The sequence below is a fragment of the Sus scrofa genome, chromosome 7 (assembly GCF_000003025.6).
Source record: "Sus scrofa isolate TJ Tabasco breed Duroc chromosome 7, Sscrofa11.1, whole genome shotgun sequence".
In the NCBI taxonomy this organism is placed as follows: Eukaryota; Metazoa; Chordata; class Mammalia; order Artiodactyla; family Suidae; genus Sus; species Sus scrofa.
The window spans coordinates 55,623,854-55,645,773 of NC_010449.5; the positions used below are offsets into that span (position 1 = coordinate 55,623,854).

Here is a 21,920-nt window from a genome sequence, read left to right on the forward strand (position 1 = left end):
TACCCGCGATGAGAATAATAGCGATTTGTATTTGAGCCCTAGTATTTGAGCCCTTACTCTGTACCAGCCTTGCTATCAAACACGTTACAGCTGGGCTGCCTTGTATATAAGGGACTTGAGCATCCACGGATTTGGGGCTCCACCAGACTCCTCATTTGGTGTCTACCAGGGACCTGGAATCCATGACCTGTGGATGCCTGTATTTCCCTATTTCCTTTACCTTAAAAAGCAGAGGCAGGGAGTTCCCATTGTGGCTCAGTGGTTAACGAATCCGACTTGGAACCATGAGTTTGCAGTTTCCATCCCTGGCCTCGCTCAGTGGATTAAGGATCCAGTGGTTGCCTTGAGCTGTGGTGTAGGTCGAAGACGAGGATCAGATCTCGCGTTGCTGTGGCTTTGGCGTAGGCCAGCAGCTGTAGTTCCGATTAGACCCCTAGCCTGGGAACCTCGACATGGCATGGGCATGGCCCTTAAAAAAGAAAAAGGCTGAGGTATCTAGGAGTTCCTATTGTGGTTCAGCGAGTTAAGAACCTAACTAGTGCATTTTCCATCGTGGCTCAGTGGTTAACAATCCAACTAGGAACTATGAGGTTGCAGGTTCGATCCCTGGCCTTGCTCAGTGGGTTAAGGATCCGGTGTTGCCATGAGCTGTGGTGTAGGTCACATACTCAGCTCGGATCCCACATTGCTGTGGCTGTGGTGTAGGCTGGTGGCTACAGCTCTGATTTGACCCCTAGCCTGGGAACCTTCATGTGCCATAGGTGCAGCCCTAGAAAAGACCAAAAAAAAAAAAAAAAAAGAACCTGACTAGTATCCATGAGGATGCAGGTTCTATCCCTGGCCTCACTCAGTGGGTTAAAGATCTGGTATTGTCGTGGCTGTGGTATAGACCAGTAGCTGCAGTGCCAGCCGATGTGACCCCTAGCTCTGGGAACTTACATATGCCACGGGTGCAGCCCTAAAAAAAAAAAGAAAAGAAAGAATAAAAAGCAGAGGCATTTAAATTAGACCCAAGAATGAAATCCAGACTCCGCTTGTTCCTCTCAAGTATCTGGTGACCTCGGGTGGGTCATTCAACTCCTCTGTACTGTGGTTTCCTCCTCCATAAAGTGGGCTTGTTATCAAGATGTCATGTTTTATGTACGCATTAGGTACAAGCCTAGCCTGAAGGAACAGCTTGATATGTGGTAGATATCACTGTATCCGTCTTTTTTTATTTTTTTTTTTAGGGCCACACCTACAGCATTGGAAGTTCCCAGGCTAGAGATTGAGCTATAGCTGCCGGCCTGCACCACAGCCACAGCAACTTGAGATCTGAGCAGTGTCTGCGACCTACACAGTCATGGCAATGTGGGATTCTGCCACAGCAATGTGGGATTCTAACCCACTGAGCAAGGCCAGGGATCGAACCCACATCCTCATGGATACTAGTTGGATTCTTAACCTGCTGCATCACAACAGGAACTCTCAGTATCCATCTTAAGGAAGCCAGGTCCTGGGGAGGTTGAAGAACTAGCCCAAGGCCACCCAGCAGAGATGCCAGACATAGACCTGGTCCTCTTTGTTCATCACAGAGCCAGGGCCTGTCCTTCCCGTTCCCTCTCCTCCTCTGCCACTTTCCGTCTCTTTCCTCAGGCCCTGCTCATGGGGTTCCTAAGGTGCTAAGCCAGCCTTCTAGCAGAGAAGCAGAGCTGTTGTGTCTCTGGCACCTCTGTGGCACTTCGGCAGGCCTGGCTCCTGGGCCTTGCTGCATCCTGGGGCTGGGTGTTGCCAGCCACCCCTGACAGGGCAGGGCAGGAACTACTCCTCCGGGGCCTTTGGGTCCCAGAGCTTGGCAGCTACCAAACCTTTCTCCCTGGCTCTCAGCACATCACCCTTCCAGCAGGTGCTCACACTGCCCATGGGGCTCCCAGAGGACCAAGGCCCCCTTCTTTTTCTGCACGTGGCTTTGGTTTCCCAGGGGACTTGAGACCATTTCCCACCAGCCCGTGTGTTCTGTCAGTTTGAGACACAGAGGGCAAGGGGGTTGGCCCAGCCATGATGGGCCGGCTTTGTTTCCTGTGGTAAATCTGTTTCTCTTGTCACTTCTGATCACTCGAGATTAAACAGAGACACAGAACAGGGAGGGGCTGGATCGGCTGGGCCAGGGGTTGGCGTGAATCCCCTCCCAGGAGCACAGGAAAGAAGAGAGAAAAGGGGGAAGAGCATGATTATAACTTGCTCATATCAGAGTTCTCGTTGTGGCTCAGCGATAACAAACCCAGCTGGTATCCATGAGGACTCAGGTTCCATCCCTGGCCCTGTTCAGTGGATTAAGGACCCGGCATTGCCTTGCACTGTGGTGTAGGCTGGCGGCTACAGCTCCGATTAGACCTCTAGCCAGGTAACCTCCATATGCCACGGGTGTGGCCCTAAAAAGACAAAAATAATAATAATAAGTAACCCTTTCGTATCCCACCTTGACCTCCTACCAGCAGTGACTTGAACAAGTAGTAGCTTTTCCAAGCCTCACTTTGCTTATCTGTAAAGTGAAGATTAAAGTGTCATCTCCCTTGTTTGGCCTGAATCACGTGCTTGGTCAGAACTATAAGTTCAGTTAACAATGGCTAAAAAGGAATTGGAAAAAACTGACAGCCCCTCCTCCTGCCTTAAACTGTGGAGATGGACATGGATGGCGAGGAGAGCCTCCATGTCAGCGCTACCTTTTCTCAGAGGCAGTTTAGGATCACAGCAGAGAGTGAATTTTGAAGAATGGATGGATCGCAACATCCTGTTTGGAACAAGGGGAGCTGGGTACCTTGAGCTCGCACCCTAGCTTGGTGCCAGGCCCTGTGTCTCCTTCACACCTTCACACAGGCGAGGTGGGGCCTGGGGACAGTGGATGTGCCCACTTGCCCTGAACTGCCATGAATTCCTGCTGGGCCAGCATTGCAGAGGTGTGCTTGGGCCCAGCTTAGCCCAGGCTCTAGGTCCAGCTTATTCTCTCTTGAGAGGGGCCTCTGGCACCTTGCCTAGCCTGGCCTCGGAGAAGCAGGGCCTAGTCGCCTAGGGTACCACCCCAAAGAGAGCCCCCACCCCTGAACATCTCCCACCTGTGTTCCCTTCTTCCTTGTGACAGGCAAGGTCCATAGCAGGGCCTGTGTGGTGGCATGGCAGGGGGTCTGTCCTAGGACCTGTTTACATCTGGCCCTCAGGACACAAGAGAAGGAAACTGGGGCTGATGAATGGGGTTTCTTTTTTTCTCCTTCCCTTTTTTTTTTAAAGCAAGAGATAAATAAATGTCGTCCTGAGATGACAAGAGAACACTGAAGGAGATAAAAGGCAAGTAAAAGGGACGAGAGACCAGAAGCAAAGGACAGGAGGGGATGCGGACTGTACCCCGCGATGAGGGGAGAGATGAAAGAGGAAAGAAAGAGATGGGAACGCAGGACTGAGTGGCAGAGTGGAGGATGCGGTTGCCACGGAAACGGAAGGAGGGAGAGGAAGACAGGATGGAGGAGGCTGAGGGCTGGGTGCGGGAAGGGCCTGAGACAAGGCTTAGTGGGGAGGAAGGGAAGCCGGAGGGGCTCCCAGGCCTGAATCAGCCCTGAGCGTGAAGAAACTGAGTTCGGGTGGGGAATGAGACCTGAGCCAGCAAGCTGGTATCCACCTAGAGGCAGCAGGGTAGAGCGCGCTGGGCCCCAGCCTCCCTGGGCTGACCTGCCTGGGGTCTGCTCAGCCCTAGCTGCGGTCTGCTCAGCCCTACCTGCCTCCTCTCGTTAAGCCTCTGTTTCCACAGCTGTAAAATGGAAAGAGTACCCCCTACCCCACAGGGCTGCCTGGAAGCCCAGAAATTGCACGTGCTCATCACAGGGCCTGACAAAGTTCAGTGCTGTAAATGCTCCTGTTCCTTCATTTGTGGTTCTTATCTTTGTCCATGAACTTGTGAGCCCGAGTTTTGTTTGTTTTTCCTCGTTACATTAAGCTAGCGATCTCTGGGGCCAGCAGTGTGCTTATTTGGAGGATTGATGTGCTTTTTGCTTCTGGAATTAGAGGAAAGGCACAGAGCCTTCCAGCAACATGAGGCCTACTCTCCCTTCCCCTGGGAGCAGGAACCAGTCCTGAAACTCTGGGAAAGGAAATACAGACTGGGGTTTCCACCTGGGGCTTGGCAAGAGGCCTCTTTTTCCTTTGCACTTGAACATGGATATTCTCACAAGGGCCACAGTTCCTTCTGTATGTGCACTCTGCTGGGAATGTGTTGGGGAGCACACTGAATACCAGATATTTGAACAAGTAATTACGCCTTGTTTAAACCTGGCATCAAAAATTGTGATAAGGTCCAAGAAGGAAAAGAATTACACTTTATAACTGCTTAGAACTTGGGGGACCGGACCTGGTTGGGGACAGGGGAGTCAGAGTAGGTTCCTGAGGAAGTGATGCCTGAGTTTGAACCCCAAGGGATGAGGGACAAGGAAGAGCATTCTAGGCCCAAGGAACAGCATGTGAAAAGACCTCATGTAGGAAGGTCTGTTAAAGAGAATGAGGAAACGCCACATGGCTGGAGGGTGATGTGTAAGGAGAGAAACAGTGTTAGGAAGTTGCCATGTTCTTCCAAGGGCCGATCAAGCAAGTTCTTCTAGGTCTTTGGTGAGATGTCTGGACCTGATGTCAGGCCAGTGGCATGATGGGGGAACCTGAGTGTGTAGGGTGGCTGCCATGTTCAACATGGATGGATGGAAATGCATCAGGAATCAAGAACTCTCAGTTTGATCCCTGTCAGGGGGAGGGAGCTTTGGGGCCTCAGTTTCCACATCTGTAAAATGATAGCATTGGACAGGAGGGTCCTCAAAGTTCCTTCCAGCCCTGCTGATGAAGATTCTAAGACTAGCCTTGGAGTTCCCGTCATGGCTCAGTGGTTCACGAATCTGACTAGGAACCATGAGGTTGCGGGTTCGATCCCTGGCCTTGCTCAGTGGGTTAAGGATCCGGTGTTGCCGTCAGCTTGATGTAGGTTGCAGACGGGGCTCAGATCCTGAGTTGCTGTGACGCTGGCGTAGGTCGGCGGCTGCATCTCCGATTATTTCCCCTAGCCTGGGAACCTCCATATGCTGCAGGAGCGGCCCTAGAAAAGGCAAAAAGACAAAACAAACAAACAAACAAACAAAAAAACTAAGACTAGCCTTGAGGGTACACAGCCAAAGCAGCCTGGGTAAAGTAAAGGGCTTTCAGTGAGGCCACTGTCCTGCTGTGAGAGAAAGCCTTCTTCCTTTGTGGCTAGTGAGACATCAGGTAGGAGGATGCAGAGCCCACGGCTGCTGGGGACCTGATGACTTCAGATCAGAGGCACCACATCCCTCCTGTATGCACATCAAGGGGAAGCTGCCATGTGCTTTGTGTGCGGCTCTGCGGGCAGCTCAGCACTTGCCCCCAGTGGTTTGTGGGGTGGACATCCCGTTCATTTGGGCCGGCTTGTTTCCACAGGGATCAGGGACCCACTCGGCTTTCCTCATGACAAAGGGGTCAGCAAGGGTTCCCCAGGCCAGCAACAGGGGTGGCACCATCTAGGGACCAGGGCACCCTGGGAGCCCACAGCTTTGTTTCTCTGGAAGCACTTAACTCCCTCCTCCTCGGAGGGCTGGCTCTGGTTTGTTTGGGGTCTTTGCCTGCTCATCTGACTTGTGGTGATGCCACCTCGTGGCATGCCTTCCTTTGCGTGGTCTCTGGTTGAGCATGTGAGGCTTGATGCACACACAGCCTGGTCTCCAGGAGAGGACCCTGCTTGGCCTGAGTCTCTTTAGGGCATGAGGAGGAGCAGACTGTTGGTCTGGCTCTTGGTCTCAGCTCCTGTATGAGCCACCTGCGGTAGCAGGGGGTGCTGCCTGAGGGCCCAGGGCTGGGGGTGGGAGCCTGCAGGGGAGTGGGGTTGGGGGAAGGGGCACCTCCAGGTGTGGGTGTCGCAACTTCAGGGGAAGGTCTTCTTCATTCACCCTGAAGGCTAGATTGGAGTTCCCTTGTGGGTTAAGCAGCAGGTTAAGGATCCAGTGTTGTCACTGCTGTGGCTCAGGTCACTGCTGTGGCATGGGCTTGATCCCTGGGAACTTACACATGGCTCAGGAGCAGCCAAATAATAATAATAATAATAATAATTCTTAAACATATTTGCAGTTCCCTGGTGGGGCAGTGGGTTAAGGATCTGGTGCTGTCTCTGCAGTGGCCCAGGTTGATGCTGGGGCGCAGGTTCGATCCCTTGCCCAGGAACTTCCACATGCCATGGGCATGCTCCCCCCGCCCCGCCCAAATAAAGGCCAGGTCACATAAAAGTGCTCATCAGCTCTTACTGAGTAGTTTCAAGAATTAGAATGAATCGGGGAGCCTTGGGGAAATATGCTCTCCAGGCCCCAGACGCAGAAATTACGATCTAACTGGCCTGGGGGGAGGCACCTGCACTGGTGCTCTAATCAAACAATGCCACTTGGACCCTGTGGAGCCAGGGCCCTCTGTCCTGGGAGAGTTTGAATCGAGAGCTCACATGAATGCAGTGAGCCCAAGATTGTACCTTTTCCCGTGGGGACTCCATCTCCCCTTTCCTAGGGTGTCGGGGTCCCTGTAACCGCCCTGGAGGAGGAGGTCTCACCACACGGCCACTCAGCGGCAGTCAGAACCACCTCAGCACCTCAGCTTCTGGAAGCAGAGACGTTGGCTCCCAGGATGGGTCTGGGTGTCCTGGGTCTGGGAGACTAGGAGGAGACGGGCTTTCAGAATAGGGCTGTGAGAGCAACCACCCTGCCTGTGAGGATGTTGGGTGGAGGCGCTCAGGGCTCCTGGGCCTTCTCTGTGCAGCCTGGAGGCCATCCCAAGGAGGAGGCAGGACTCCCTCAGGTGAGATGGGTCAGGGGCGGGAAGAGCACGGTGTTTGTAGAACTCTCCTGGCCAGGAGGTGAGGATTTCCCGACCTATTCATTCATTCATTCCAGGACCCTCAGTGGCTAGGCTTCCTCCTGTCCCCTCTCCGTGCCCCGGCACCTTCTCTCCAGACACTCCCGTGCTGCACCCGCTCTGCTCCCCTGCGGGCCACGTCCCCTGGGGTGGACGTCTGGTGGGGGATGCTGGCCCATACACAGATAACGATTATGAAGCCATGTGATGCTATCAGCATTCTCTAGAGAAACAGAAACAGCAGGGATATATATACAGAGAAGAGATTTATTTTAAGGAATTGGCTCATGCGACTGTGGAGGCTGACAAGTCCAAAATCTGCAGGGCAGGCTGGCAGCCTGGAGACCCAGGCAGCATTTCTGTGATACAGTCTGGAGGCAGAATTTCTTCTCTGGGAAACTTCCGTTTTCTTTGGGAACTTCAACTGATTAGATAAGACCTGCCCACATTAAGGAAGGTAATCTGCTGTACTTAAAGCAACTGATTGTAGATGCTAATCCCGTCCACGGTGGCTCACAGCCACATCTAGAGTAGTGTTTGACCAACCCACTGGGCACCGCAGCCTAGCCAGGAGGACAGGTGACATTAACTTGAGGTGCTCAGGCTGTAGAAGAGGGCCTTGCCCTGCCGCAGGCTAAGGAATAACTCCCAGGAGGTAGTGCCTGCACCGACTCCTAAAGGATGAAGGGAGGAGTTCCTGTTGAGGCTCAGTGGTAACAAACCCGACTGGTATCTATGAGGATGCCGGTTCACTCCCTGGCCTCGCTCAGTGGGTTAAGGATCCGACATTGCTGTGGCTGTGGTGTAGGCTGGCAGCTGTAGCTCTGATTCGACCCCTCGTCTGGGAACCTCCACATGGCCCTAAAAAGCAAAACAAACAAACAAACAAGTGCAAGGGAAGGGCAGATCCTGGAAGGGGAGTCAGCCTGTGTAAAGGCCCTGAAGTAGGAAATGGCCGTGTGTGTGAGTGTGTGTGTGTGTGTGTGTGTGGTGCAGAGGATTGGGAAGGCTTAAAGGAGAGCCATGTAGAGCTTGGCTGGGGACAGCCTTAAGGCAGCCAGCTAGGGCATGTGGCTGACAGTGGGCTTCTGGGCCCAAGACCTGCTTCATCAGCATCTCACTGTGTGGCCTTGGACCGGTCCTTTTCCTCCCTGAGCCTCCAGTTGCCTTGTCTGTAAAAGGAAGTAGCCGTGCATGGTGAGCAGCAGGCCCTCCTGTGGTTTGCGGGTTGGTGGCCCAGCCACTCTGACCTCCAGAGGCAGGGCTTCACAAATCTGCCCACAGAGAAAAGGGGAAGCTGAGGCAGAGAGAGACTCCTGTGAGGAGGAGGCTCACACACTTCCCCCTGGGCCCCCCACCCGCACCCCCACTGCCCAGTCAGCGCTGGGCCCGGAGCTGCTGAGTCGAGGGAGGCCCTGGGGCTGGACAGAAGTGAGACTGTAGCAAGGAGCCCTGAGGTTTGCACAAGGCTCCAGCTTTTGCTTTCGCTTCCTCTTCCTTTCATGGGATGTGAGCAGCGTTCACCTTTCAGGCCACCATGGGGAGGACAACAAGGGAAACAGAGAGGGCGGCTTTGCTCTAAGTTGAATTCCCAAGAGTGTCCGGCTGTTTTTTAACAGCCCTCTGCACTACCTGGGGCTTGCTTTTCCCCTCCCCATGCCCAGCTACCTGTCCCGCCCCACTTCACAATCCAGCTTCTAGGGACCCAGGGCCTGGGGTTCGCAGGGGCCAAGGGCCCCGAGAGACACACACATGCACCCCCATAGCACAGCTGGTGACAAAGGCTGGAAGAAAAGCTGGAGTCACGTGTCACAGGGTTTGCAAGCCAGATCAAGGAATGAGCCCATCTTCTGCAGCTTTGCTGGGTCCTGTCCTCACCCCAGCCTGGTGCTGGGGTTCCTGCCTCTTAAAGGTCGTGGTGCTTCAGTTTTTACACTGAGCTTGCTCAGAGCAGATCCCTGAGGGTGAGAACTTATTATGCTCCCAGGTGTATCCCCAGTGACCAAGAATGGTACCCCGCACCCAGCAGGTGTGTTGAGTCAGTGACTCAGAGTCGGTCACCTGGTGATTCAAATCCATGAGGATGTGGGTTCAATCCCTGGCCTCGCTCACTGGGTCAGGATCCGGCGTTGCCGTGAGCTATGGTGTAGGTCGCAGATGTGGCTCAGGTCTGGCCTTGCTGTGGCTGTGGTGAAGGCTGGCAGATGTAGCTCTGGGAACTTCCATGTGCTGTGGGTGCAGCTTTAAAAAGCAATAATTTTTGTTGTTGTTGTTGTTGTTGTTGTTGTTGCTGTTGTTGTTGTTGTTGCTATTTCTTGGGCCGCTCCCGCGGCATATGGAGGTTCCCAGGCTAGGGGTCCAATCGGAGCTGTAGCCACCGGCCTACGCCAGAGCCACAGCAACGCGGGATCCGAGCCACGTCTGCAACCTACACCACAGCTCACGGCAACGCCGGATCGTTAACCCACTGAGCAAGGGCAGGGACCAAACCCGAAACCTCATGGTTCCTAGTCGGATTCGTTAACCACTGCGCCACGACGGGAACTCCTAAAAAGCAATAATTATAATAATAATAAAACAAAGCCCAGGGGCAAACCTGTCCCCCGCCAGAAGCCCAGGGCACTACAGGGCCCATGTCAGGGAGGGGGCCCTCAAAAATAGTTGCCAGGGTAACCACAGGGTGGCTGGCATCCCTCAGCAGGGCTGGCAGAGGCTTCAGAGCTTCTTGTGTCTTCAGTTGGTTTTTGAGATGTCCTGGTGGTGGCAGTGAGGCCAAGAATCAGCACATGGCCACCAGGTCCTGTTGGTTCTTCCTTCCAAATGGCTCCTATCCTGCCAGACCCAAGCCAGAGCAGGCCTCAAGTGCCACTGTCTATGCTCCAGGGACAAGGGCCACCCTGAACTCCCTGACCCTCCCCTGCCTGCTCTCAGAGCAGGGGTGCATGAAAGGAAGGGAAAGGAGCTTTGAAAGCAGTGCAGATGAGAGCAGGTGCTGCCACGTCTTGGGGACGGCACCCCAGATGACCAGCAGGTAAGCCAAGGATTAATCTGCCCTCAAGGTTCCAAAAAGCCTTTGGTGGCCATTTTGCAGATGAGGAAACCGAGACCCTGAGGGGTCAGGTGACTTGTCCAGGGTCACACAGCACATCACTCTTTAATTCATTTGACAAGCCTGTGTCCAGGTTTGCAGGAACTGTAGTTCGGCCCGAGATGAAGCGACAATGAGCGCTCTGGAGCATCTGCGTCCCTGTCCGGGTTGGGATGGCCTCCTGCCCGGCCTCAGGGGATAAGACTTGGGTCCTTCCCCAGGGGCTGTCCTGGTCCTCAGGCCTGGGAGGGGATGATGCTGAGCCCTGGGAAATAGGGCAGCCCTGGGCTTCTGGTGTCACCCGTACAGTCCCCTCCCTTCTCTCCACCTACTTCTTCCCCTCCCCCTCCTCTGCTTTGTTTCTTGGCCTCCACAGCCCCTCTCCCTCTCTCTCTCCCTCTCTCTCTCTCTCTCCCCCTCTCTCTCTCCCCCCTCCCTCCCTCCCTCCCTCTCTCTCTCCCCCCTCTCCCTCTCTGTCTCCCCCTCTCTCCCCCTCTCTCCCCCTCTCTCCCCCTCTCTCCCCTCTCTCCCCCTCTCTCCTCTCTCCTCTCTCCCTCTCTCTCTGTCTTTCCCTCTCTCTCTCCTTCTCTCTCCCTCTCTCCCTCCTTCTCTCTCTCTCTCTGCTGTGTCCTCCCTTCCCCCCACTCCCAGTGCAAGTCTTTAAACTGCAATCCGGCAGCAGTTCTCTTTGCTCCATTTCCCTACCTTGGCTGTTTCCTTTCTCTCCACCCTCGGGACCAAGGGTGTTCTGGTAGGAGGTTGAGCAGCTCCAATGGCCCCTCATCTCCCAGCCCAGGCTGTGCAGAGCTGGGCGTCCCGAGCTCCTCTTGCTCCCGGACATTGTAGAGAGCTTTTGTTTCGAGCCACAGGCGCAAGTGGAGGGAGACAGGCCTTGCCCTGAGAAAGGAGGTGCCCTGAGGGGCCTGGGCACCCAGGTGGGATACAGCCCATGCCAGGATGTAAAACATGGGGGTTGTGGCCTGTGAGAGGGAGGGGGCACCAAAGAAGGCCTATGAGAAGAAGGGGGTGGGGAACCAAAAAGATGGCCCAAGAAGAGGGGAGACACCGGCAGCAGGGTTGCAGTGCCTCCAGCCCTGCCCATGCCTGTGTGATGGGCAGATGAGCATGCAGGTGAAGCACAGGTGAATTCGATTTCCTCTGCCTTTTGCCAAGCCTCTGTCTCAACAAACATAGCCCCTCCTACATAACACACACACACACACACACACACACACACACACACAGCCTGCCTGGAACACTCAGCCCCATGAGCCTCTTAAACGTATATTTACAGGGTCATGTGTGTCTGATCAGGCAAGTGTCCATCCAGGAAAAGAGCGCAGGGGCCTGACTGGCCAGTTGGGCAGATAAGACGGCTTGATGGAGGCTTCTAGGAAGACGTGCTTTCTAAGTGGAGACTCAGAGAGGTGCTCTGGCTGCTCCCGAGGGGGACCCTGGTCCTCAGCGTGGCTGGAGCCTTGGACCACCCAGATAGAAACAGGTAGGGGGCTTCACATTGCAGTTTGCCCAGGGCCCGCCCCTGTCCTCCTTCTGACTCCTGGGAACCTGGGCAGGGGTTGGGGGGCAGGTCAGCAAACTGGCCCCTGAGGAGGCTGGGCTAGGTCGCACAGATGAGAGCTCGGAGCTGCAGGTGGAGCCGGGGGAGCTGGTGCTGACCCAGCTCAGCGCTCACTGCCAGGGCACTCTGGAGCATGACCTGGATGTCTGGGCTGTGGGGTGCGCTGCCTGCTACCTCCACCCCATGCCACCCCCATGGAGTTGTTTAGGATTAAAAGGCTCTCCTGGGACCTGGTGAGCACTCAGCCACCGAGTCTGTGGTCGGTTATTGGCACCTCTGTGTCCCCCTACTTGGGCACGAACTCTTCAGGAACAAGAGCTGTGGGCAGGTCCCCTTTTACACCAGGTGCAGCCCCAAAGTGAAACCTCCCGCAGCTCCCACGGGAGGACGGAGGATGATGCTGGTGGCCAAGGGCAGCTTCAGCCTGCACCTGGGGTCCTGGTGTAAGCCCTAGCAGTGGCCCTTTTCACTCTCAGAAGGTTCCTTCTGTAAGTTACACACTTACCCTCCCTGAGGGAACCAAACCCAGCCTGTGCTCTGGCTCCAGCTTTGTGTGTTTGTTTGTTTGCCTGCTCATTTGCCAACAAAGCCATGTTAAGTGTCTCTTTGCTCCTGTTCCCTGCAGGTGCCAGAAGAGGGGTGGGGCCGGGGACTGGGGCCGGGAGCAAAGCCCAGGGGGTAGGGAACTAACCCTGCCACCGATGTCTTCATCTTTTCTTCATCTCATCTCACTACCCCGGCAGTCAGGCACCACTTCCTCCGCAGAGATGAGGAAACCGAGGCTCAGGATGTGACAGATGTGCCTGAGCTAGAAGAGGACACAGTCCAGATTTGAACTTGGAATCCAGGGCCCAGTCCTGACCAGAGGCTCTGCTGTGGAGGGTCCATCCCTCTGCTCCCCTGGCCCTGCCTTTGGGGAAGTCTAGAAAAAGCGCTGAGCTGCTCATTTTCTCAAACCCACAGCAGACACAAAAAGCTGCCAGGGGCACAGCAGTCTGCTCTGGACACCCTGGGGGCAGGGATCCTCCTCGTCCACCTTTCCCTCTAAGCGCAGGGCCCAACCCATAGCAGGGACTTAGCAAATATTTGAATGAGTTCGCAGTGCCTAGCAGCTGTCGCAGAATCACCCAAACCTTTGCTGAATTTAGGGCCCCAGAATAGAGAAATCTCAGCTCTGTGGTTTTCATCAGAAGAGTAACGGTAACGAACCCAAGTAGTATCCATGAGCCCTCGTTCAGTGGGTTAAGGATCTGGTGTTGTAGGTCGGCAGCTGTAGCTCTGATTCAGCCCCTAGCCTGGGAACTTGCATATGCTTCAGGTGCAGCCCTAAAAAGACAAAAAGAGAAAAGATCCAGAGATCTAGGTGGATAAAAGTGATTCTTTACATTTGGTGAGGGCTTTGTAATTAACTAACCCCCTTCATCTATGTTGCGGCCTCGGCACTCACTACCCTTCCATGGGTAGGTGTTTGCATCTCCATGTGGGGATGGGGAAACTGAGATGCAAAAGTGACTTTGAGGGAACTTTGCTTAGTCACTTGCACATGACAGAGCTGGGACCTGAGGCCACGCTGCCTGACTCCCAGTTGAGTGCTCTTTCCCACGGAGGGTGGGAGGTGAGCTCTGAATCAGGCCCCCCAGTCTGTTCAAGGTGGACGCAGAGGTTTCGTTCTATCAGCCCTCTTCCATGAGAGCCCCGCTTTACGCTTCATCTTTAGTGTCTGTTTCAAGGAGGCTAAATGTCTCTCTGGGGTATTTTATTTTTAGCTGCTTCAGGAAGGGGAAGCTCCTCTGGCCTGTGGGGGGAGGGAGACACCAGGCCCCGGCCGGAGCGCATTTCCTGAGGAAGTGCCGCCGCCGCCGCCGCTGCTGCCGCCGCCAGCGGCCGTGCACCTGACCCTGGCCTGGGAGGAGAGCGGGCGAGGCAGGCAGGCAGGCAGGCAGGCGGGAGCCACCCAGTCCCCCTTCCTTATGGAGCTGGGGGCGGGGTACAATCTGATGAGTATCTGAGGCCCTCCCACATCCGGGCCTGTGGGGAGGGCTGGGAAGCCTGGGGGGCTGGCAGGAGGAGCCAGGGGCGGGGCGGGGCGGGGCGGGGCGGGGGAGTTGGAGCGGTTCCCGTGTGCAAAGGTTGGAGGGCATGGAGGGCTGTGGCGCCGCTGGAGCCCCTAGGAAGGCTGGAAGCCACTGCCCCCGAGGTTTCGACCCTTCAAAAACACCTGTTGAATCTGAGTGCTTGACCATGAACCTGGGAGCCGGTTTTCTCAAACTTATTCTGGTTTGTCACAGAACCAGTCTTCCAAATCAGATCTTACATGGGATTCCAGTGTACAAATCAGACACAAGCTATGCTATCAATGAGTTTAGATACTTAAATGTCTCACATTTAACTAATCAAGAACAATGACCTGTTGTGATAGACACAGTCATTTAGCATAAGGGCTGATGGCAGTACCTGCTCTCTGAGATCGGCCTCGGTACCTAATTTATTTTTGTGTGTTGCCTTGTTTTGGCCCAGTGAAAAAACCCAAATGCTTCCTTCACATGGCCAAGCCATTACAAATGGTGGCTATTGTTTAACACCTACCTCACTGTACAGTCTCAAAGTCTATGCAAAATTAATTACACCTTGGCTGTAAAGCGAGTGGGCCTACTGGATGTGTTGGGACAAAGTATATGTATTCCATTTCAGTAGATGGGTTTTGTAAAAATCAGCTTTTAGGAGTTCCTATTGTGGTTCAGCTGTAACAAACCCAACTAGTATCCATGAGGACACAGGTTTGATCCCTGTCCTCGCTCGGGGTTAAGGCTCCGACAAGCTGCAGTGTAGGTCGCAGATGTGGCTCAGATCTGGTGCTGCTGTGGCTGTGGTGTAGGCTGGCAGCTGCAGTTCCAATTCAACCCCTAAGCACCTGGGAACTTCCATATGCCGCAGGTGCAGCCTTAAAAAAAAAAAAATCAGTTTTTAGAATAGGAGAATCTTAATTTTTTTTGCAATGTTGGATCCAGTTTTTGAGGAACTACTGGAGGACATTTAGAACATAGTTTGAGAACCACTGAAGAAAGCCAACCTCTCTGTTTCAAGGGTGGGAAGACTGAGGCATGCGTGGAGGCAGGGCTTAGCCATGATCCCACAGGGAGATGAAGGAGATGGTCAGATACACAAAGGGTGTCATTGCTCCCCATAATTACAAGTGTCCACTTCTCAAGACAGGGATAGAAAGACATCAGGGACAGACACACCCCAAAATTGGCTGAGCCCTTGCTGAGTGTGTCTGTCTGTTGTCTCTGCAACACTGAGCCGGCAGTGCTAACGATCCCTTCTCCTCTTGCAGCGATGCCCTCCTAGCCAGCCGCCACGGGATGGAGGGCTTCATGGACTCAGGGACACAGACGGATGCTGTGGTGGTGCTGTCCTTGGCTCAGGCCGCTGTGCTGGGCCTCGTCTCAGAAAATGAGCTCTTTGGAGCCACCATAAGCGCCGAAGCCTTCTACCCGGACCTGGGGCCGGAGCTGTCTGGGGTGGCCATGGGGGAGCCCCGGCCCCCAGGCCCCGATGTCTACCAGCTGGCCTGCAACGGGCGGGCCCTGGAGGAGCCGGCAGAGGAGGAGGTGCTGGAGGTGGAGGCGGCCTTTGAGAAGCACACCCGGCGGAAGACGCGGCCGCCTGTGCGGCTGGTGCCCAAGGTCAAGTTTGAGAAAGTGGAGGAGGAGGAGCAGGAGGTCTACGAAGTGTCAGTGCCCGGTGACGACAAGGATGCAGGCCCGGCAGAGGCTCCTGCCGAGGTAGCCAGTGGCGGCTGCGAGGCCCTGGTGCAGAGCAGCGCCGTCAAGATGATTGACCTCAGCGTCTTCAGCCGCAAGCCCCGGACACTTCGGCACCTGCCTCGAACCCCACGGCCGGAGCTGGACGTAGCCCCCTACGACCCCCACTTCCCTGACCCGGCCCGGGACAGCTTCCCCGAGCCGAGCATGGCGCTACCTGGGCCAGAGGCCTTGCCGGCGGAGTGCGGTTTCGAACCGCCGCACCTGGCACCCCTGAGCGACCCTGAGGCTCCCACCATGGAGTCTCCGGAGCCCGTGAAGCCAGAACAGGGCTTCGTGTGGCAAGAGGCAGGCGAGTTCGAGGCTGATGCGGCGGGCTCGACAGTGGAGCGTCACAAGAAGGCCCAACTGGACCGGCTGGACATCAACGTGCAGATTGATGACTCGTACCTGGTGGAGGCGGGAGACCGCCAGAAGCGCTGGCAGTGCCGCATGTGCGAGAAGTCCTACACATCCAAGTACAACCTGGTGACGCACATCCTGGGCCACAACGGCATCAAGCCGCACTCGTGCCCGCATTGCAGCAAGCTCTTCAAGCAGCCTAGCCATTTGCAGACACACCTGCTGACGCACCAGGGCACCCGGCCGCACAAGTGCCAGGTGTGCCAGAAGGCCTTCACACAGACCAGCCACCTCAAGCGTCACATGCTGCTGCACTCGGAGGTCAAGCCCTACAGCTGCCATTTCTGTGGCCGCGGCTTTGCCTACCCCAGCGAGCTCAAGGCCCACGAGGTGAAGCATGAGAGCGGCCGCTGCCATGTGTGCGTCGAGTGTGGCCTGGACTTCTCCACCCTGACCCAGCTCAAGCGCCACCTGGCCTCCCACCAGGGCCCCACCCTCTACCAGTGCCTCGAGTGCGACAAGTCCTTCCACTACCGCAGCCAGCTGCAGAACCACATGCTCAAGCACCAGAACGTGCGGCCCTTCGTGTGTACCGAGTGCGGCATGGAGTTCAGCCAGATCCACCACCTCAAGCAGCACTCACTCACCCACAAGGTAAGGCCTCCTGCCCGCCCCCCTTCCCCAGGGGCTTGGCCCCAGGCCTGAGGCTCTGCCCTCTGCTCCTGCCACGCTTTCATCCAGCATGTCCCAAAGTGCTGAACACTTGCTGAGTTGTTATTTTATTTATTTATTTTTTTTTTGTCTTTTTGTCTTTTTGTCTTTTGAGGGCTGCACCTGCAGCATATGTAGGTTCCCAGGCTAGGGGTCTAACTGGAGCTGTAGCCACCGGCCTGCACCACAGCCACAGCAATGCCAGATCCGAGCCGCATCTGTGACCTACACCACAGCTCACGGCAGTGCTGGATCCTTAACCCACTGAGCAAGGCCAGGGATCAAACCCACAACCTCATGGTTCCTATGGATTCCTTTCCACTGAGCCATGACGGGAACTCCAACACTTGTTTTTTATAATTATCTTTATTTTGAGGAATAGTAGAAAAAAGATGGAGTGAAATTAGTTATTTTGGGAGTTCCCATTGTGGCTCAGCAAATTAAGAACACGAGTAGTATCCATGAGGATGCCAGTTCGATCCCTGGCCTCACTCAGTGGGTGAAGGATCCAGCTTGTGTGGTGTAGGTCACTGACGTGGCTCGGATCCCATGTAGCTGTGGCTGTGGTGTAGGCCAGCATTTGTAGCTCTGATTGGCCCCTCTAGCCTGGGAACTTACATATGCTGCAGGTACAGCCCTAAAAAAAAAGGAAGGGAAAAAAGAAATTTGTTTTGGTTTCTCAGCCCCACACTTGGCATGCCGAATATCCCGGGCCAGGGATAGAATTTGTGCCACAACAGTGACAACACTGGATCCTTAACCTCCTGAGCCACCAGGGAACTCTGAAATTAGTTTTTTAAATAGTAAACCTTATTTTATATTTGAGGAATCCCTGCAGGACTCAAGAAGCCCTGTTAGAGAATCACTGATTGTCTCTTTCCTGGCTGGGAGGGGCAAGGCCAGACAGAGGCCTGGAGGATGAGATGGTCAGAAGTACAGGAGGCTTCCTTTGCTCCTCATAATTACACAAGTCTATCAAAACCTGTGTGACTGCCCCTTAGGGAAAAGCTAAACATATTTCATTTTTAAGAAGGGCATGTAGGAGTTCCTGTCGTGGGTCAGTGGCTAACGAACCCAACTAGCATCCATGAGGACGCAGGTTCAATCCCCGGCCTCACTCAGTGGATTAAGGATCCAGTGTTGCTGTGGCTGTGGTGTAGGCAGGCAACTACAGCTCTGATTTGACCCCTAGCCTGGGAACCTCCATATGCTGCCGGTGCAGCCCTAAAAGACAAAAAGACCAAAAAAAGGGGGGGGGGATGTAGGGAGTTCCCGTTGTGGTGCAATGGAAATGAATCCGACTAGGAACTATGAGGTTGCGGGTCCAGTCCCTGGCCTCACTCAGTGGGTTAGGGATCCAGTGTTGCCGTGAGCTGTGGTGTGGGTCACAGATGCAGCTCAGATCCCGAGTGGCTGTGGCTGTGGTGTAGGGTACAGCTCCAATTTGACTCCTAGTCTGGGAACCTCCATATGTCATGGGTGTGGCCCTAAAGAGAAAAAAAAAGGGACTGTAAGGAAAAATATGTGTTATGGGAAAGCACATCGGTTCTAGAATATGACAAAATGAGGCAAAGTGGCTTGTGGAGACAGAAGGCACTGTTCTCATCCACTATGTCCCAAGGCGTAACCTTGACCAGTTCTCCCTGCCTTCCTCACCTCCTTTCAGGCCGCTTAGCCACCCTGCCTTTGGGCCGACGTCCCCTCCTTTCTTTCAGAAGCCGTTACATCCGGACAGGGGATGAGGCCTCTGGGGTCCCACCGCCCCACTCTGGCAGCTGGCTTGCTTGTGGTTCCCACCCCAAAGCCAGTCAACTTCCCACTTTGAAGCTGAATGTGCAGAGCTTCCTTGTTCCATAACAGCAGCCTTAGAAGAGCCCCAGGTCCAACTTGTGTCCTGTCTCTCTCAGGGGACATTACAGTGAGTGGGGGCGCAAAGCCGAAAATCCAGCCTTCCCTAGCCCTGGGAACCTGGTCTGCTGGAGCAGAGATGATTTTTAGGCTTCATTGCAGGTGCTTCTCCATTCAGTTGCCTAGAGTGTAATGTTAAGAAGGATTCTGAAGTTGAGTCTAGGCTCGGCTGTAACCCAGAGGATTGGAGTTCCCTGGTGGCTCAGTAGGTTAAGGACTCAGCATTGTCACTGCCATGGTGTGCATTTGATCTCTGGCCTGGGAATTTCTGCATGCCAGGGGTGTGGCCAAAAAATTAGAAAAATAAATAAAACCAGATAATTGACTATTTATGCCGGCAGAGCGTGTGAATAGAGGATGCTAAGTTCTTGTGCTATATATTTGCTATCTTTCTCCTCTACTAGGAGCTTTAAAAATCCCCACAAGTCCACAAAGTGTTAAAAAAAATAAATAAATAATATTGTGAAGAAAAGGGGAAAGCAAAAATCATAGGCTAGTAAGATTGAAAACATTCCTATCATCGGCCTAAATTTGCATAATGCCACCTCAAGCACCTCTACCTAACCCTAAAGGGCAGGGCCCCCTGGTGGTCATACACATCATCGTCCCCATGTCGCGCAAGTATGCAGGATAGAGACACAGCCCCTGTTGGTGAGGAGAAATAGACATGGGAACCATTAACTTTGGATGAAACAAGCAGTTGGGACAGCAGCTGTGACCACAGAAATGTGTTTGCCCCACTAGGGTTCTCCTTAATGACTGGGATTCTAGCAAAGAGATCAGCTCCCAGTTGGGGTTTTTTTGGCCATGCCCACAGCATGTGAAAATTCCCCGGCCAGGGATTGAACCTATACCATAGCAGTGATAATGCCAGATCCTTAACCTGCTAAGCCACCAGGGAGCTCCGCCCAACTTTTGCACTCACTTTCCTCCCCAGACAATACACTGGGGCTCCTGTGCACACAGCCCCCTGTCCTGCTCTGGGGGATCACCTCCAGACCGTGGAAAAGCATGTTGACCATCCAAGCCAGAGGGTTTTCCCTTGGGATCTTGGTCTCCTGGGGCTGAGTGTCCCAGGGACAATCAGTGATAAGGATCACCTGAGGAGGAGTTCCTGTCGTGGCTCAGCAGTAGTGAACCCAACTAGTATCCATGAGGATGCCAGTTCCATCCCCGGCCTCGCTCAGTGGATTAAGGATCCAGTGTTGCCATGAGCTGCGCGTAGGCTGCAGACCCAGCTTGGAGGGGCCGGAGAAGCTGTAGTTGAACAAGAACTACCCGTGGTTCTTATCACCAGGGAAGCTTGGAATACACTCTTGGGGGTTGTGGGTGGGCTAAATTCTACAAAGATCTGAGTGTCATTCTTCCTGGGGTGTCTATACCTTTCATCATATTCTCAAAGACGTCTGTGAACCAGAAAGACCACTGAGAGGCAGCACTGAGGTGAAAAACAGAGACAAGCTTTTTTTTTCTTTCTTTCTTTTTTTTGGTGGGCGGGGGAGCTTTTTAGGGCGGCACCTGCCCCATATGGAGATTCCCAAACTAGGGGTCGAATCGGAGCTACAGCTGCCAGCCTACACCACAGCCACAGCAACGCCAGATCCAAGCCACATCTGCAACCTACACCACAGCTCACGGCAATGCCGGATCCTTAACCCACTAAGCGAGGCTGGAATCTAACCCACATCCTTGTTAACCGCTGAGCCACGATGGGAACACCAAGCTTTTTTTTTCTTTTTTGGCTCCCCTGTGGCAAATGGAGTTCTTGGGCCAGGGATCAGATCCGAGCCACAGCTTCGACCCACCCCACTTACTGCAACTCCGGATCTTCTAGCCCGCTATGCCAGGCTGGGGATCAGACCTATGTCCTGGCTGCAGAGACACGGCCAATCCCATTGCGCCACAGAAAAAACTCCTACGTATGCATCCTGATCCGAGGAAGCTGTCCAGGCCACCAGGCTAAGCTAGGTCGTCTTGGCCACAGGCCCCTGGTGCCTGGTGGGGTGCTGGCTTGAAGCAGGTGCCTGGTAAATGCTTGCTGAATGAACAAATGAACACATTGCCTCTGTGTGCTGGTACAGACCTACAGGTCCACCTGCCCTGCTGGGCAGGGAACAGCACGTATAGGGAACAGAACAAGCCAGTCCATCCGCCCATCGCTGGGAGGCTTCTCAGAGTAAGTGCTTCTGCCCCAGTGTTGTCCCAGGAGTTTCAGACAATTTGGCGCCTGTCTGGAACATCCCCAGGAAGTCATTTCCCAGAAGTCTGACGATCTGGTTCCCCCCACACACACATTCAGAGCCTGTGTCCCTTGTGTGGCCCTGACTGTCACTCCCGCCCCCACAGGGCGTGAAGGAGTTCAAGTGCGAGGTGTGTGGCCGGGAGTTCACCCTGCAGGCCAACATGAAGCGGCACATGCTGATCCACACCAGCGTTCGGCCCTACCAGTGCCACATCTGCTTCAAGACCTTCGTGCAGAAGCAGACCCTCAAGACCCACATGATTGTACACTCGCCCGTGAAGCCATTCAAGTGCAAGGTACCAGGCCTCCGGGCCCCGAGGCGGAACTTCCTCACGGGTGGCCTGGACCCAGCGTGACAGCGGCCTCTGGGACCCAGTGTGGGCAAAGGAGCCCTGGCTGGGTGAAACTGCCTGGGTTCTGGCATTTGGAGTGGGCAGGGGGTGGGGGGTCCAGATCCTACAAGCTGCCGAAGTTTCTTCTTGAGAGTCGGGGATGGGGTGAAGGTCACGATGCAGCCGTGACTCACTTAAGCCCTGGGGCTTAATGTGCCTGGAGATCTGACCCCTCCAGCTCAGGGAGCTTGGGGCAGACCCACAGGAACGCTGACCAGAGAGGAGTGGCTCAGTGCTCGCCCTCTGGGGGTGACATAGAAAAGGACAAAGTGCGTGCTGTCCCCCGCAGCTGGGATTCCGGGCCCAGCTATGGAGGTGGGAGGGCTGCGGGGCCGGGGAGGGTGGGCTCCTGGGCTGACGGGCCGGGTTGGTGTGTTCCAGGTGTGCGGGAAGTCCTTCAACCGAATGTACAACCTGCTGGGCCACATGCACCTGCACGCGGGCAGCAAACCCTTCAAGTGCCCGTACTGCTCTAGCAAGTTTAACCTCAAGGGCAACCTGAGCCGGCACATGAAGGTCAAGCATGGCGTCATGGACATCGGCCTGGACAGCCAAGGTGGGTGGGCCACACGCAGTGGGCGGAACAGGAGTGGCACTGTCATGCCACACTCAGGAGCCTCCTGTCCACTGAGGGGAGTGGGGAGGCTGGCCAGGCCCGAGACCTCATTGGGGTGGGCTCAGGTCTGGAGAGGGGGCACCCTAGTGGGCCATCATGATGATAATGATGGGATATTTATGTATTCTTCAAAGGACATACGTGGGCTCACATAAACAATAATAATAAAAGTAATATTTGTTGAGTGCTGTGTGCCAAGGCTTTATTAACTCATGACCCTCACAGTGGGTTGTCTCTGTTATTGCCCTTTTAGAGATGCAGACACTGAAGGATGGAGAAGCTAGGTAACTCACCTGAGAT

General features: G+C 54.6%; 1 protein-coding gene across 9 annotated transcripts in view; it reads left to right on the forward strand.

The window, feature by feature from the left end:
- Positions 1-21,920, forward strand: part of ZNF710 (zinc finger protein 710) — an 81,686-nt gene that overhangs the window by 51,406 nt on the left and 8,360 nt on the right. For 7 of the 9 annotated variants that reach the window (XM_021098970.1, XM_021098972.1, XM_021098968.1 and 4 more), the window contains 3 exons: positions 14,920-16,405; positions 20,717-20,908; positions 21,386-21,560. In XM_021098970.1, the coding sequence (XP_020954629.1) occupies positions 14,948-16,405; positions 20,717-20,908; positions 21,386-21,560 (1,825 nt within the window). In that variant the 5' untranslated portion in view covers positions 14,920-14,947. Of the gene's footprint in view, positions 1-9,437; positions 9,950-10,613; positions 11,508-14,919; positions 16,406-20,716; positions 20,909-21,385; positions 21,561-21,920 lie in introns of those variants that run through there. The other 2 variants (XM_021098967.1, XM_021098975.1) reach the window with 2 other exon arrangements.